Source organism: Salmo salar, chromosome ssa10 (genome assembly GCF_905237065.1).
Source record: "Salmo salar chromosome ssa10, Ssal_v3.1, whole genome shotgun sequence".
NCBI lineage: Eukaryota > Metazoa > Chordata > Actinopteri > Salmoniformes > Salmonidae > Salmo > Salmo salar.
This window is the reverse complement of record NC_059451.1, coordinates 73,222,945-73,241,702: the sequence shown is the minus strand read 5'-3', so window position 1 is coordinate 73,241,702 and position 18,758 is coordinate 73,222,945. Positions and strand designations below refer to the sequence as shown.

General features: G+C 39.1%; 1 protein-coding gene across 7 annotated transcripts in view; it reads right to left on the bottom strand.

Moving 5' to 3' along the window:
* The window catches only part of LOC106560744 (microtubule-associated protein 1A), a 72,277-nt gene that overhangs the window by 12,018 nt on the left and 41,501 nt on the right, over positions 1-18,758 (bottom strand). For 6 of the 7 annotated variants that reach the window (XM_045688078.1, XM_045688074.1, XM_045688071.1 and 3 more), the window contains 2 exons: positions 612-694; positions 220-357 (listed from right to left, as the gene is read on the bottom strand). In XM_045688078.1, coding sequence (XP_045544034.1) covers positions 220-357; positions 612-694 — 221 coding nt within the window. Of the gene's footprint in view, positions 1-219; positions 358-611; positions 695-14,140; positions 14,273-18,758 lie in introns of those variants that run through there. The other variant, XM_045688077.1, reaches the window with a different exon arrangement.

The window sequence follows — 18,758 nt, the reverse complement described above, 5'->3', positions numbered from 1 at the left end:
GCCAAGGTCAGTGTTGATGTATAAAAATTGCTCAATGACATTGTTGTTTTCATCTTTATCCACAATTCCAGTTCATGGGGGGAATATAAAATATTTGTAGTTTCATTGGTAATCTAATCTTCATTAGAAAAACATGAGCTTTTCAGTGCTACAGACTATAAAGTGTCAGAACAGGCTGTTCTGAATAGGATTTGACTGTTCTGAACAGTAATATCTTACCCCAGGATGCGCAAAGACTTGTGAGAAGCTCTTATAGGTGAAAACCCCACTTTGGAGAAGCAGGTCACCGTGGTCTGAGTTCTGCCCACTCAGGACCAGGAGTTTGTGTCCTGCTGAGTCTGTGACTAGAGACTGGATCTGGGGCAGAGAGCAAAACAGAGCAGAGTTATAGGAAACAGCACAGAACAAAGATTGGATCTTTTTATATGGGTTACACTATGAAATGAATCAAATGTATTTACATTTTGTTATGCCATTATGGTATTCCATTTAAAGCACGGTGAGAGAAAATAGTTTGTTTTCTCATAGGAAAAAAGGAAATGCATTAGGTTTTAAATCATAATGACAAAATGTAAACAGATGTATATAATGATTGAAATCTTGAAACACACCTCTGAAGCAACTGTATCCTCTGAGGGGTTGACTAACACGACTGTCTCTAGGGTATCACTCTTGTGGTGGAGAGTCCTTTGTCCTACAGGGGCCAGAAAATCGAACAACATGAGAGAGGCCAGACGTGTTTTGTCAACATCTTTCATGCACTTGCTTTGAAGTGTTCCTTTCAAATCCTTGTAGACATAACCAACATTGGCACAGGTCAACAACTTAAAAAGCTACTGAGAATCTTGCCAGAGTCTGAGCAGTCTGCCCCAAAGACATCCTACTGGAGAGCATCCAGAGTTTATCTGTGAAAACCTTTTTCAGTCGGGGAGATTTAGTACTCTGTACTGCGTGGTGCCTGTATGTGGGGCAGACACTTAGAGAAAGCACACACCACAGTGCGTCAAGGCAAGAACAAAAGTTGGAATAGGAAATAGGTCACCAATGTCTACTACTGGTTGCGGCTTGAAATCAGAGCTAACAGGTACAGCTTTTTAGAACAGAACAAACTCACTGGGCACACACTGGTTGAACCAACGTGGAATAGATGTTGAATTGACGTCTGTGCGCAGTTGGAAGTGGAGAACAGCTACTGACATTTTCATGCAAGGGAATTGAGAATTGGATAATACCTAAGCTAGAATTACATGGCTTTGTAACATAGAAATATTGGCCCAATATATCCGAATGTTTGGCAATCATCATCACAAGGACTTCAAGCATATGATTTTCAGGTTATTGGTCAATATCATAGACACTGAAAACAATGCAGTGAGTTGGTATAATTGGTATGAAATCACTGACATAAAGAGAGAGAGAGAGAGAGAGAGAGAGAGAGAGAGCAAACATAATAAATCATAAAGGATTAATTAATGAATATAATGCTGAATATCCAGGTCGTTCCACCAATTCAGTGCTTTTTGAGAAGTATAACTTGGTCAAAAAAAAACTTTGGATTTTACCTCATTTTAACATTCTGTCATAAAGAGCACATGTCCAACTTCATAACCACATTTTTCCCCATCTCAAGAGGTTAAATACAAATAATACTATAGCAAGTACTTATTTAGTGCCAGATAAAGTAACAGGGTTGACCATAACAGAGTTGACGATTTCATCTTAAATCAGCCAAAAATGTCACTTTTCTATGTTTTGTAGTAAAACATTTTTTTTTTTAAATGGTCTACTAATTGGTTGATGATGTCATTGGAAACACTTATCTTCCTCTATCTTTTTTATTACAAAACATAGAAACGCGAAATTCTCACATATGTTAATGTTGGGGTGGTGCAGGAGAAGATGAACATGAAGTTATTCAAAAAAAATCAATTTAATATACCAGGCTTTTAAAATTCAATATTGTTGCACAATTTCTCATTAAAATATCAAAGGGATGCAAAAGGCACTTTTCATGGAATGACCCACTCCTGTGCAGATTTGATATAATTATGTGTCAGCATTTCTACCCATTCAGTTCAGAGGTGTGACGATAAGCATTTAATTCCCGTTTGTTTAAGCACCAATGCAGACTAATAATAGAGCCGGCTAATAATAGAGGGAACTTGACTCTGTGTTCCACTTGGTATCTTCTATACATCCCCTGAGTTTGCCGCCCTCCGCCATTTTGGTACTGTATATGCACTGTCAACTCTTTGCTGTGAAAGTGCTCTACAGAGGGTCGCTTTGTGTTGCTTGTAGTGCAGAGCGATTAGTGCTTTTTGAGGTCGGTTCGGTTTCGGTTTGATTATTACAAAATAATCATGGTTTTCGATTTCGGTTTTGATTATTTGGGTTGAACGCTTTAACACAGAATAAAACAATTAATAAAAGTCCCATGATGGTAGTGACTGTCCATTACTGCGTATCACTTATTAACCATCATTTATTCACATTACTTTACCTTAATAAAATGTTTCAGTTGTTGTGTATATTACATTTATTTAATGACTTTATTAATTCATTCCAAGTCATCATCTCATCTCTATAGAGCTGCTGCATATGCTGTCTGACAAAATCACTATTTTGTAGTACTTGTAGTTCAAAGTAAATAAGGGATACTTTTATGACTGCTGAATACCAACTATCAATCACTTAGGTCATGTATTTTCAGGTAGAGATACCCCTCGAAGCTACAGCTGCTCTCTATATCCCCTCACGATTGTGCATTCTTCTGTCTCCTCCATAACAGGCGTAAAAAAAACACAGACCAGACAAGTAGATGCACAATGGATTATGGTCATTGTAGTGAATTACGTTTTATGCTCTAAATTATGTATAATATTGGCCTCCCTACTACATCGCACAGTTCAGGCTGGATCTGATTTATCTCTCGAGAAACTGTGCAATGTGTGAATTGAGCTCACAGAAAAAAAACAGAACGACATATAATTGAACCGACATGGGTCAATTAGTTGTTTAAAAAATGAAAAATAATCAACATTTCAGTTAATCGCTCAGCACTAGTTGCTTGCCACATGCAAGGTAGTGATTACTGGATTGTGGACTGAGAAAGAGGAGAACAGTAAAAACAGTAAATTAGGGGATAGGAGGTACAGGCCTAGGTGATGAGAATGACAACTTGGCCTGACATGACAGACAGTGTACACTTTTGATTCAAAATCAGTAAGGATACTTTTGATTCATTTCCAAAATAGAAAAAGTTTGCATTTGAACAGCTACTCCAACATATCACTGGTTGTCTGCTGTGGAGTGACAGCTCAAACTCTCTGTGATTGGTTGGAGTCAGTCAGTTGACTCAGTAGGAGGAACAGAATAATTGGCTGATATGAAGCAAAAAAGTGAAACCTCATCCAAATGGTTGTGGTGCTAATGAGCTTTCGTTGCCAATGATAAAGTATGCTTTATTACTCTTAATTGAGGATGCTGGCTATATCATTACATAGAAATTGGAAACCGACCAGCATGGCTGTAAAATGTAAAAAATGTAAACTAACATTTCTAGATGTTGTAGTAACAATTTGGGAAGAAAGGCACATCACCCAGAGGATATAGCTCACAGTTGCCATGAAAATGGACCGAATCGCTCATCATTACCCTGACCCGGCCTCTTGTGTTTTACGGTGAGACGCATTTCAGCATTAGTCTGTGAGAGAGGAAAGGTGATTGGACCTGGGGCTTGATAGAGGAAAGGTGATTGGACCTGCTACAGAACTGATCAAATGCTGCTATTAGCAGCAGGAAAAAGCAAACTGTTAGTATGGTCCCAGATATGTTTATTCCGTCTTGCCAATTACCATAGAAGCTGGTTAAACAGATCTGGGACCAGTCTAGGCAAACTATGAGAGGGACAGTGAAGTTTTACTGCGTAGGCCTACTATAGTTGGAGCAGTGAGGTACCAAAAGAGAACCCTGGTTCACTAGAGCGTACTGGAAGAACCTTTGACGAGAGTTCGCCCACTTCAGCCTAGCTGCCCACAGACTGTGGGGAAGAAGACTCACTGCATCGTGACCAAAGCCATTGACTACATCAGTTAGTTTGGATATCTTACAGTGTAAGAGTACAGAATATGGGGACATGGGACGTTGGGGAATATACAAAACATGGGCGTAATAGAATACGAGAACAAAGGCATATGATATCAGACCCAGGCAGAATAAGGATAAGTAGGATTATAGTCTATTCCCAGAGAGACAGCGTGTCCCTTTGCCCTCCTGATATGCTTTCTCAGGTGAAACAGCAGAAAGGAGACTGCATTAGCTGCTAGTCCCGGCAGGATGACCCCTCTCTGACATTTCAGACTGGTACATTGTGATACTTGAACAACAGAGAGTCTATGTCAAGCGAGGGGCTGGTCAGTCCAGTAAGTAGACAGGTGAATAATACCCTACGGGATAGAGACTTAAGAGGCTACCATTGCTTTCACTTCTCCACAAGACATCATCTAGTGATGACAATGTTGGTTGTAACTCTCTGTTTCTTTATTCAGAAAAGTAGGTTGCGAAAACTGCAGGAAGTTAAACAGGAAGGTTTACTTCATTATATAACATTAGTAGGAAACCACTGTAAGTAGCAGCACTGCTAATAATGAAGAACGGCACACAGTAGAATTTACAGTAAGTGGCCTATGTCATTGGTACCAGTAAGTAAATATGTTCAGATAACAGAATAATCAGAGTCAAATGTACAGAAAGTCAGATACAATTATATATTACTCATAAACTCCAAAAGCCATGGAGAGTATAGACAAAGATTAGTCAGTTAATAATGTAGGCCTAAAGCATGCCCATCAACCTCCATGGTGAATAATATAAACACACAAGGCTCAATCCTCAGGACTGCATCTGTAGTAGCCTACATGTCAGACAGCTCTGTTTCTCTGCTTTGCTTTTTTTTTGTTTAAACAGTCTTGTAGAATAGCAGGACGTTCTGCCAAGTTCCCCTCCTCTATTCATCCCTCTGGCTTTTCCTTTAACTAGTATCCCAGAAACATGAAAGCATCCCACTTCATGGAAACTGACATCCCACCAATATGGAACACCGTTTGGGTGTGTCAAAAAAACACTATTTGACGTGTCAAGTAACACTATTTGATGTGTCAAATAAGCTTGTCGACAAATCAGGACATGAATATGACTGCACGTCACATACGACTTAACGCGTTATACATTTTCTACGTAGTTATTATACATTCATTACACACACACACACACACACACACACATACATACATACATACATATATATATATATATATATATTCTTTTCTTCTCACTATCACACGTATTTCATATGTCACAACGATTCATCGATACGTATGCTATGCTATGATGCTTGTAAAGTTGTCTCACGCACCTACAGTGCTGGTCATTAAAAAAAAAGTTAGCTAGCTCATGGATGCAAACAATGTTCTTCCCCAGAAACATAGAAAACGACATCTGTCACAGTTGCTATAGTTATGTAGCTAACTATATAGCTAGGTGTCATCTAAAATAACCCTAATTTATAAAACAGTTATTTTTGATGGTGGTCGGACCCATCTATGTGAAGCTAGCCACAATAAGGATTAGCCACAAACGTGGACTTTGCGGTTAGCCTTCAAAATAAAAGTATGTCATTGACAGTGATGCAAATGAATACAAATAGTAGAATTATGCCATAATTGAATAGATCATGCTAAACGAGGTTGGAATGTTGTTATATAAAATCAACAAAAGACAATCATTTGTTAATTTGACAAAAATATGTTGAAATCACACTGATTGTATTATACTTTAGAATTGCATTGGAGGCATACTTATTTCACTGCACAGCCTTACCTATGGATTGTAGATCAATTACATGGGGTATCAGTCTACTCAGTGACACCCAGAGAACATTAACATCGTAGCTCTTATTGCGGGATTCTGAAACAACTGAATTGAGACACATTTATTGTCAACCTATGTGTATTGAACACTATTCCCGAGGAAAAACAATACTGCGTGGATGTTTTGGAGTCTGATAACTCTGAGGAGGATGTTAGGAAAAAATATATTGGGTATTGATTAGACTGATACCCCATTTCATTGATCCCCAATCCTTAGGTAAAGCTGTACAGTGCAATCTGAATGTCAATACACACAATAGGCTGACTGTGGAGGTGATTTCCACAGTCACAGTCCCGCGATAAGAGGTACAACGCTAATATTTGCGTAAACTCTTAACAGTTTTGTTCTATGGGTGTCACTGAGTAGACTGATACCCCATTTCATTGCTTCCCATTCCAACCTTGTTTAACGTTATCTAGTCTAAATATGGCATGATTCCACCAATTGTAACCGTCTGCATCATTTTCAAATAGGTCCTTTTATTTTGAAGGAACCGTAAATTCCACTAATCCTTATTGTGGCTAGTTTAACAACACATAACCCGGTCCGATCGAGACTCACTAGCCAGATGAAGCAAGCTGGCTGCTTATAACGTTAGCTTTGGGCAACAGAGTTAAGTAGCTGGCTAGCTAGTTCAATTTCAATAGGCAAACAAGAAGTGGCTACCTAGCTAATACTTACTCACAAGGATTCCTATATCATTGCTAAGAATAATGTAAATGACTGCAGTTTCTACTGGTCATTGTTTTCAGGCTGGTTGTATTGGTGCTAGCTAGGTACCAAGCCAAAGCTTGCTACCCCAGAAGTTGCGGTCGAACAAATAATGCCTTATTATCAACGCGGTATTGTAAACACATCATTCGTGGCCGGTGTTTGCTTGTTTACAGACTTTTTTAATACAGTTTTGATAGTGCTACTGATAGTAGTGGTGGCGCTTGGCTTTCACGTGCAAATTCAGAACACACAACATTCTATAATAGAGTGTTATTTGACGTGTATCTTTTTTTACATGCAAAACCCAAACGGCGTTCCATACACCAAAGGCATGTGGAAAATCCAGCTTTCCTATATTTTAGCTACATTTCTTATTTTTCACTTTCACTTACAAATGTAACTAGCTAATTCAGCCTACTCAAACACCTGGCTCAAACAGAGGGATGCTATGTTAGCTAGCTGGATTTGACTATTCAACACTGGAACTCTTCCAAGTCAAGGTAGGCTTTGATTTTACAAATGTATTGCCACCTGGTGTAACTGCTAAACTGCTTACTGACTGTACACAGTACTAACTGTGTTTGTTTGATCAGTGGTGTATTCATTCCGCCGATTCTGTTCAAAAACGTTTCTTAAACAGAAGCAAGCGGAACGAAATGGGGATAAACATACCTGAATTTGTCCAATAGAAACTCTTGTTTGCAACTGTTGGACTAATGATTACACCCTAGATAAGCTAGATGCAGGCCAAATCTTAACCAGTGCATTTTATTGTTGAGTTTCCTGCTCAATACCCCTAGAGTGCTCTTATTTCACCAAGGAATTTTGTATCACTCACTTCTGTGTCATTTTCTGACATGTACAAAACGTCGTAAGCAGCTGTGAACTTATGAAGCAGCCTCCCTAACGCATTCAGCAATAGGCCTGTTTTAGCAATGTCAAAGAGGCTCACAGAGTTAATTACCATATTATTAGCTTGTGTCCTCAGTTCTCTGTACAATGGTGGTCCTGACTTGAAGATACACATGATAAAACCCGAACCACTCGCATACATCCACATCTACGCATAATTAATGTGGGAAGCCAGTGAAACCTCAGGAGAAACTAACACTCTTAGCTCCAGACTCACTTGACTTGGCTCTCCATCAGTGGAGGCTCCACAGAGGAGGAAGGGGAGGACATTCCTCCTCAGTGAATTGCCCAAAAATAAAAAGTGAAACTTTTAAAAAGTTGTTATCCTTTTTAGATAAAATTATACAAAATATATTTACGTCACCAAATAATTGATTAAAGCACACTGTTTTGCAATGGAGGTCTACAGTAGCCTCAACAGCACTTTGGTGTAGCCGGAGGACAGCTAGCTTCCATCCTCCCCTGGGTAAATTGACTTCAATACAAAACCTAGGAGGCTCATGCTTCTCACTCCCTTCCATAGACTTACACAGTAATTATGACAACTTCCGGAGGACATCCTCCAAACTATCAGAGCTCTTGCAGCATGAACTAACATGTTGCCCAAACAATCAGAGAATCAATCTAGTACTGAAAGAATAAGCTACAGCTAGCTAGCACTGCAGTGCATAACATGTGGTGAGTAGTTGACTCAGAGAGAGAGAAAGACAGTTTTGAACCAATTCATTTCTTCAAAAATTAAGGGAGAGAGATCACTTACTTACTTAGCTAGCAAAATGTAGCTAGCTAGTTTAACCTACTCAAACAGAGGGATGTTATGTTAGCTAGCTGGCTATGACTATCCAACACTGGAACTCTTCCAAGTCAAGGTAAGCTTTTGGTTTTACAAATGTAATGCCACCGGGGCCCGCTGGAGTAAATGCTAAACTGCTTACTGACTGTACACAGTACTAACTGTGTTTGTTTGATCAGTGGTGTATTCATTCCGCCGATTCTGTTCAAAAACGTTTCTTAAACAGAAGCAAGCGGAACGAAATGGGGATAAACATACCTGAATTTGTCCAATAGAAACTCTTGTTTGCAACTGTTGGACTAATGATTACACCCTAGATGAGCTAGATGTAATAGAAATAAGGCCATGCTCATAATTTTTTTTTTTTTTGCGTCATCCCTCATCTTAAACGGCACCGACCGCCACAGGTTCCATACAGTACCCCAGGACCCAGAGGAGAGAAGGTTGTTTTCAGAAAGAACTCACTGTTACTCTGCTCAGTACTCCTTTACCTAAGCTGACCTGCTTGATATAAATACCCGCATCTGAACTCTGGAAATGGGAGCACTCTGTTAAAAAACAGCTAAAACAGAGCACTGATCTGATGATCGACCACGGCCCAGTCACTGCACTGCTCCAAATAGCCTGCTCCACATTTAGCAATCAGGGACTGTGAGGAGGTTCAAGGAATTTAAAACGATAACATCTCAAATTCAAGAGTTTCATTCCAAAACGCTGTATATCCATTTTCAGAAATGTTGGTAAATGGGATTTTATTGTTTAAAGAAATTATGAGAAGAAATTGACGTGTTTTTTCACTAACTAATCATGGCATGGGGTTGTTCAATGACATATGTATTTGTTTAAAATCTATCACTTTATGGTTTCATTTCAGAGATACAAATAATCATGTTTTTTTTGCAAAATGCTATATATCCGCCTCACTCAGAGAAATAAGAAGTACTGCTAGGTTTTACCAAATGTAACAAATAACTACGTTTTTTATAAAGAAATGTAGAAATGATACATTTGTAACATCAATATTTAAAATGTAAAATGTCAATACATTTTTAAATGTATACATTTTACATACAGATCTCATATAATGAAATCTGTATGTAAAACATTTACATTTTTGTAATTTAGCAGCTGTTCTTATCCAGAGCGACTTACAGTAAGTGCATTCATCTTATGATAGCTAGGTGAGACAACCACATATCACAGTCAAATATACAGGATAAGAACATTCCATTCCAGCTAAACATGGCATATACACTGAATACACAAACATTAGGAACACCTTCCTAATATCGAGGTGCTTTTTTTTGTGTAATTTTTACCCAACCTTTTCTTCCTAATTTCGTGATTACGATCTTGTCTCGTCGCTGCAACTCCCCAACGGGCTCGTGAGAGGCGAAGGTCGAGTCATGCGTCCTCCGAAACATGACCCGCCAAGCCACGCTTCTTAACACCCGCTCGCTTAACCCCTGAAGCCAGCTGCACCAATGTGTCGGAGGAGACACTGTTCGACTGGGGACGTACCCCAGGCTGTAGTGACACCGCAATACTGCGATGCAGTGCCTTAGACCGCTGCACCACTAGGGAGACCCCCCAGGTGTTCTTCATGTTTTATATACTCAGTGTATAGTGTTTTGCAAAATAAACACATTTTCATACACATCTAAAATCTATGAATAAAAAATCTGAGAACAGTAATATTTTACACACACATGAAGGTACCCATAAGCAATCATTTCTGATGAAAAAACACACATTAGAAAAATTGGTGGATATAGCGTTTTGGAAATAAACTCTTCAATTGTACAGTTTTGGGTCTTTGGAGGCAGCATCTAACTCTGTCTCGCTGTAGCCAGCTGGAGTTGAGATAGAACTGAGAATATGTTTAATCAACGTAATCAATGTTAGATGCTTGGCTTGAGTTAGCCTGGTCGCTAACATTTGGCGTGCGTAATTTATCATTTCCCCCATAACTAGATAATGGTTAAATAAGTACCTGTGGACCACTTCTATCCAGGGCATGAGTTACAGATACAGTAGCCTATGTTTGGGCGGAGCATGACTTCAGCACCCTGGACAGCTCCTCTGTCCAATACACAAAATATACAAACCATAAATCTGGTATCTGATAGAGATTTGATGCTAAAGAGACAACTAAGACTGCATGAACCTGCATATAAATTAACTCTCTGGCACCCTCACACTACCGTGCCCAGTAGAGTTGGGCTCGGGCTTGGTTCGGGTCAGTAGTGTGAGAAGGGTATGGATGAGAGATGGTTGGCTTACCCAAAGACACCTTCAAAGTACACATAGCAAGCATCTGACCATCATGGCACCCCATTGTGCTAAGCTATAGCTATAGCTCTAAGAGCTACACCTGATGATGTCATTTCCTGTTTACTTCAGCAGTCACTCCTAAGTAACTGAGACAAGGTGACAAAGGTGAGCTTTTACGCAACACTGACACCCAACAGGGAAGAGTAAGAAGGCAATTTGAACCTGATACCTGCATGGGCCATCTTATCGAAAGCCACCCATCGCAGTAAACAAAGGTAGCGTGGAGAGGCACATGAAAACAGGGTTAGCGCCGCTAATCTCATTTAGCTAATGTGACTTCATCGCCTTCTGAAGGTAGAGCTTAGTATAACTTATAGATAAAGAGGAGCACATTGAAATGGAAAATGACAGACCAGGCTATAGTCTCCATAAAAGACAGACCACCAAGTATGACATTTTAAAGGCCCAATGCAGTCAAAATTCCTGTGTTTGTATCGCATTGTACAACATCTGATGAAACAAACTAAAAGTAAAAACAAAAATTATCTATGTTATTTCATGATAGTTGCTGGTTCAAAATACAATCTACAAAGGATCTTCTAATAAGCAGATTTTGCACGGGTGGAGTTTCGGCTTGCCTGGTGACATCACCAGGCGGTAAATAAGTTAATAGACCGATAACAAAGAGAATTTCAAACCTCTGCCAATAACAGCTAGTTTTCAGTTTCCAGGTGCACTTCCCCTCTCCACTCAGACCACTCACACAAAAAAATATATTTTTTCTTTCTAAAAAGCCATGTTTGTTTCTTTTTTGCCATTTTAATGGAAAACTATTACATTAAAGCTGCAATATGTAACTTTTTGGGCGAGTGAGTTCCATCCATCATTCACATTGAAAGCAAGTCTAAGAAGTGGTGTATCTGTTCTATGTGCTCTATTTCCATACTTCCCATTCTTAAATTGTGTTTTTGTGTCTTTTCCTTTCAGTTTTGTACACCAGCTTCAAGCAGCTGAAAATACAATATTTTTGGTTATTGAAAATATATTTCACAGCGGTTGAAATGGTACAACGATTCTCTACACATTGCTTGTTTTGTCACAAACTGAAATTAGGAAAACTATTAGGAAATGGTGGAGTGATTTCTGCCTATTGCACCTTTAAGGCACTTCATTGTTACTGAGAAATTATTTGATGTTGATATAAAATGGCTGCACTTTCATGTAGGATTCCGTATCAGATTTTGAATCATTACTTTATCATATCAGCACTGCAGACTTGGCAAAACAAAATGGCTCCCTCAAATTCAGCCTTTTCTATCCCTGTTTCTTTAAACCCCCTTTACCCCACAGGCTTATTCAGCAGGGTGCAAAATATATAGACCATTGTAGTTAGAAATGTAATGCATAGAGCAGACAGTTGGGAAACATGTCGGAAAAACATGTCGGTAACATACAACACAACTCTGTCTGAATGTTCTGTAACGTTTCACCCTAAACAACTAAACAAACCACATGCCAACACCACCCAACCATTTCCTGGATGTCAGTTGGCTCGCCACCTTGAACCTGAACAGTAAGTGTATATCCCAGTTCCTCGCTGTAATCCTAGTCCTGTGATTTGGCAGCGCTGGATGATTGTGCTGCTAAGCCAGATAAAGCCGCTCTACGTTAATCGCAGCTGGGCCTCCGAGTACCAATCTCAGACCCCGACCTCGGAATGGTTGTGGCCAAATCACTGAGTCCAGGGGTGTGTTCATGAGGGCACAACAATGGACAACAAAAATGAGCATTTCTAATTGGACAAATTCAGATAGTACCTCCCCATTTCACTCCATTTCAGACCGTTTTCGTACCTAATGAATACCACCCAGATCATCACCTGGGGAAATGAGGCAGGACTATCTGTCTGAGTCTCTGTGTGGGTCTGTATTAGATGTCGACCGATTATGATTTTTCAATACCGATTATTTGAGGACCCAAAAAATTATTATTTGTAATAATAATAATAATAATGTAATAATAATAATAATTGTAAATGAGAACTTGTTCTCAACTTGCCTATCTGTTAAATAAAGGTGAAATAAAAAAATGAAAATAAATAATGACAATTTTATTTTAACTTAATATAATACAAATAAAAATCGATTTAGTCTCAAATAAATAATTAAACATGTTCAATTTGGTTTAAATAATGCAAAAAAACAGTGTTGGAGAAGAAAGTAAAAGTGCAATATGTGCCATGTAAAAAAGTTAACGTTTAAGTTCCTTGCTCAGAACATGAGAACATATGAAAGCTGGTGGTTCCTTTTAACATGAGTCTTCAATATTCCCAGTTCAGAAGTTGTAGGTTGTAGTTATTATAGGAATTATGACACGTCAACTATTTCTCTTTATACCATTTGTATTTCATATACCTTTGACTATTGAATGTTCTTATAGGCACTATAGTAATGCCAGCCTAATCTCGGGAGTTGATAGGCTTGAAGTCATAAACAGCACTGTGCTTCAAGCATTGCTAAGAGCTGCTGGAAAACGTAGTAAAGTGCGGTTTGAATGAATGCTTACAAGCCTGCTGCTGCCTACCACCACTCAGTCAGACTGCTCTATCAAATATCAAATCATAGACTTAATTATAATAAATGCTCAGAAATACGAGCCTTTGGTCATTAATATGGTCAAATCCGGAAACTATCATTTTGAAAACAAAACGTGAAATACGGAACCGTTACGCATTTAATCGAACGGGTGGCAACCCTAAGTCTAAATATTGCTGTTACATTGCACAACCTTCAATGTTATGTCATAATTATGTAAAATTCTGGCAAATTAATTACGGTCTTTGTTAGGAAGAAATGGTCTTCACACAGTTCGCAATGAGTCAGGTGGCCAAAACTCCTGCACATACCCTGACTGCTTGCACGGAACGCTAGAGAAGTGACACAATTTCCCTAGTTAATATTGCATGCTAACATGCATTTATTTAAACGAATTATGCAGGGTAAAAAAATATACTTCTGTGTATTGATTTTAAGAAAGGCATTGATGTTCATGGTTAGGTACGTTTGTGCAACGATTGTGCTTTTTTCGCGAATGTGCTTTTGTTAAATCATCACCCGTTTGGCGAAGTTGAAGTAGGCTGTGATTCGATGATAAATTAACAGGCACTGCATTGATTATATGCAACGCAGGACAAGCTAGTTAACCTAGTAATATCATAAACCATGTGTAGTTAACTAGTGATTATGTGAAGATTGATTGTTTTTATAAGATAAGTTTAATGCTAGCTAGCAACTTACCATGGCTCCTTGCAGCCACAAGGTCCTTTTGATGCTGCGCTTGCGTAACAGGTGGTCAGCCTGCCACGCATTCTCCTCGTGGATTGCAATGTAATCGGCCATAATCGGCGTCCAAAAAGGCAGATTACTGATTATGAAAACTTGAAATCCGCCATAATTAATCGGCCACGACCTCTAGTCTATATACTACTCTAAGAAGGCTCCCCTTTCTAAGGCTACTTACCCTATGTGCAGGGACCAGATAGAATAAACTCCAGGAGGCAAATGGTGGGATATAGCCTGGGCTGGCGTCATACTGCTCTGGCATCTATGGCCAATCTTCTCTGACCAGTGAGGAAGGATGTGCTATAATATACAACAAAGGAAAGGATGAAACTAAGTATATTCACCCTCATTAAGTACAGGGCCGGCTGCAACTACAAATTTTGCCATGACTTAGACCATGTTAATAATATCTGAGTGAGAGTGACTAACAAAATCAATGGGGGTCCCCTGGAGATCAGGGCCCCTGGGCACCTGCCCTGCATGCCTGGTCAGTATTTGGCCATAATTACTACAAATTTACAGTGCCTTCAGGAAGTATTCACACCCCTTGACTTTTTTCACATGAATTTAAAATTGATTCATTTGAGATTTTGTGTCACTGACCACACAATACCCCATAATTTCAAAGTGTAACTACATTTTTACACATTATTACAAATGTAATAAAAAATTTGAAGCTGAAATGTCTTGAGTCAATAAGTATTCAACCCATTTGTTATGGGAAAATGTTCTTATCAACAAAAAAAAAATAAGTTCACTCACTTTGTATGCAATAATAGTGTTTAACAGGATTTTTCAGCGACTACCTCATCTATGTACCCCACACATACAATTTTCTGTAAGGCCCCTCAGTCGAACAGTGCATTTCAAACACAGATTCAACCACAAAGACCAGGGAGATTTTCCAATGCCTCGCAAAGAAGGGCACCTATTGGTAGATGGCAAAATAAAAAGCAGAGATTGAGCATGGCGAAGTTATTAATTACATGTTGGATGGTGTATCAATACACCCAGTCACTACAATGATACAGGCAATCTTCCTAACTCAGTTGCTGGAGAGGAAGGAAATCGCTCAGGGATTTCACCATGAGGCCAATGGTGACTAAAACAGTTACAGAGTATAATGGCAGTGATAGGAGAAAATTGAGGATGGATCAACAACATTGTAATTACTCCACAATTAGAAGGAAGCCTGTACAGAATAAAAATATTCCAAAACATGCATCCTGTTTAACTTCTTTGGGATAGGGGGCAGTATTTTCACGTCCGGATAAAAAACGTACCCGATTTAATTGGTTACTGCTCCTGCCCAGAAACTAGAATATGCATATAATTAGTAGATTTGGATAGAAAACACTCAAAAGTTTCTAAAACTGTTTGAATGGTGTCTGTGAGTATAACAGAACTCATATGGCAGGCCAAAACCTGAGAAGATTCCATACAGGAAGTGCCCTGTCTGACAATTTGTTGTCCTTCTGTTGCATCTCTATCGAAAATACAGCATCTTTGCTGTAACGTGACATTTTATAAGGCTTCCATTGGCTCTCTAAAGCTACCAGAAAGTGGAATGGGGTGTCTGCTGTCTCTGGTCAAAGAACAGCAGCAGAATTTGTAAGTGGTCAGCCTGGGGACAGTGAGACTGAGATGCGCGTTCACGAGACTACTCCATTTTTTTCTTTCAGTCTTTGAATGAATACAACGTTGCCCGGTTGGAATATTATCGCTATTTTACGAGAAAAATAGCATAAAAATTGATTTTAAACAGCGTTTGACATGCTTCTAAGTACGGTAATGGAATATTTTGATTTTTTTTGGTCACGAAATGAGCTCGCGCGTCACCTTTCGGATAGTGACCTGAACGCATGAACAAAACGGAGCTATTTGAATATAACTATGGATTATTTGGAACCAAAACAACATTTGTTGTTGAAGTAGAAGTCCTGGGAGTGCATTCTGACGAAGAACAGCAAAGGTAATCCAATTTTTCTAATAGTAATTCTGAGTTTAGTGAGCCCCAAACTTGGTGGGTGTCAAAATAGCTAGCCGTGATGGCCGAGCTATGTACTCAGAATATTGCAAAATGTGCTTTCGCCGAAAAGCTATTTTAAAATCTGACACCGCGATTGCATAAAGGAGTTCTGTATCTAGAATTCTTAAAATAATTGTTATGTATTTTGTCAACGTTTATCATGAGTAATTTAGTAAATTCACCGGAAGGTTTCGGTGGGTATGCTAGTTCTGAACATCACATGCTAATGTAAAAAGCTGGTTTTTGATATAAATATGAACTTGATTGAACAAAACATGCATGTATTGTATAGGAGTGTCATCTGATGAAGATCATCAAAGGTTAGTGCTGCATTTAGCGGTGGTTTGGGTTTATGTGACATATATGCTTGCTTGGAAAATGGCTGTGTGATTATTTGTGTCTATGTACTCTCCTAACATAATCTAATGTTTTGCTTTCGCTGTAAAGCCTTTTTGAAATCAGACAATGTGGTTAGATTAACGAGAGTCTTGTCTTTAAAATGGTGTAAAATAGTTGATTGTTTGAGAAAATTGAATTGTGGTATTTTAGTTGGTTTTGTATTTCGCGCCGTGCGATGCCATTGGCTGTTGGCTAGGGGTTCCGCAGGCGGAACGGGGTTCCGCTAGCGGAACGTCTGTCCTCAACAGGTTAAGACTAAATAAGGCACAAAAGTAAAACTGCAAAAAATGTGGCAAAGAAATTCACTGAGTACCACTCTTCATATTTTCAAGCATGGTGGTGGCTGCATCATGTTATGGGTATGCTTGTCATTTGTATGGACTAAGGAGTTTTATGGGGGGATAAAAATAAATGGAATTGCGTTAAGCACAGGCAAAATCCTAGAGGAAAACCTGGTTCAGTCTGCTTTCCAACAGACACTGGGATACAAATTCATCTTTCAGCAGGACAATAACCTAAAACACAAGGACTGTAGTTGCTTACCAATACGACATTGGATGTTAAGGAGTGGCCTATTTATAGTTTTGACTTAAATCAGCTTGAAAATCTATGCATGACTTGAAAATGGCTGTCTAGCAATGATAAACAACCAACTTGACAGAGCTTGAAGAATTTTTTTAAGAATGTGCAAATATTGTACAATCCAGGTGTGCAGAGTGATTCTAGCATGTATTGAGTGTGAATACGTATGTAAATGAGATATTTCTGTATTTAATTTTCAATACATTTGCTAACATTTCTAAAAACATGTTTTCACTTTGTCATTATGTGGTGTTGTGTGTTGATGGGTCTGAAAAATATATATTTAATCCATTTTGAATTTAGGTTGTAACACAACAAAATGTGGAATAAGTCAAGGGGTATGAATACTTTCTGAAGGGCACTGTAGATAGCTGGCTAGACTGACTTACCAATCTAAAAATTGGCTAATTGAGTGACTGTCAGTGACTGACATAAGAGAAAAACTGCTGAGACACAACCAAAAATGTCAAACTTGAACCCTTGTGTGTTCTACTATTCTAACTCATACCAGTAATTTGAGACCCCAACTGAGTTCCTAATTATTATCATTTTTTTGCAGTTTTAAAGCAAGTTTTCTACAGATCTACACATTTTGCCATGGGGCGGAGTTGTGGCTCAGTTGGTAGAGCATGGTGTTTGCAATGCCAGGGTTGTGGGTTCGATTCCCACGGGGGACCAGTATGGGAAGAAAAAAAAATGTATGAAATGTATGCATTCACGACTGTAAGTCGCTCTGGATAAGAGTGTCTGCTAAATGACTAAAATGTAAAATGTGGCAATTTTATTTTAAAAAGTACATGCACTTCTAAAAATGTTGACATGGGGCAGAATTTTTTGTTGTTGTTGTTTGACAGCTAATTTCCTGCAATTCTACCCCTTTTGAAATGACTTATGCCATGTTATTAATGATATCTGAGTGAGAGTGACTAAACATTTTTTATGGGGGCCACCTAAAGGTCAGGGTCCCTGGGCACATGCCTGGCGTGCCATGATTACTACAAGTTTAGTTAGCTGGCTAGACTAATTTAACAATCTAAGAATGGTTAGCTGACATGGCTAATTGAATGACTGTCAGTGACTGACATAACAATATAAAAATTGCTAATTCACAACCAAATTTTGAACTTGCACCTTGCACCTCAACAGTAAGTTGAGACCTAGACTGAGTTCCTAGCCGCCTGGGGCCCTAGGCGACCGCTTATGTCGCTTCTGCCTGGAGCCGGCCCTGATTGAGTATCAGGAGATGAAGAGACAAGGAGAACAGAGAAGACACATCAGTGAAGGTATAATAATAGACAATTAAAATACAACAGAGGGCATGAAGACAGAGAGAGAAAAAAATGCAGTAAAGAGAGTGAGGAGACAGCCAGAAAAACAGACAGCCAGAAAAGGGCAACAGTAGGGGTTTGGCGCTGTGTCACCGTCTCCTAGAGACCCGGGCTGCCCACACTGTGCCAACCATGACATCACCACTGCCACTCGGGGGGCCTACAGCCATTCAGGGGATCTACTGCCACTTGGGGGGCCTACAGCCATTCGGGGGATCCACTGCCACTCGGGGGGCCTACACTGCCAATAAATATCTCACCTCCAACTCTCCTGACCAAACCATCTTTCACTCTTGTTTTACTATATTGCATCCAAAATCATTGCTTCATTTCCCTTATACAGTATTCCATCTAGCTCCATGTAGGCTACTGAGGAGCTTGACTATTAGGTAAGAGGCTGCGGGTGGAGACGGAACAGTCATTTCTCAATTTTGAAACACCCTTTTCACAGATATTTT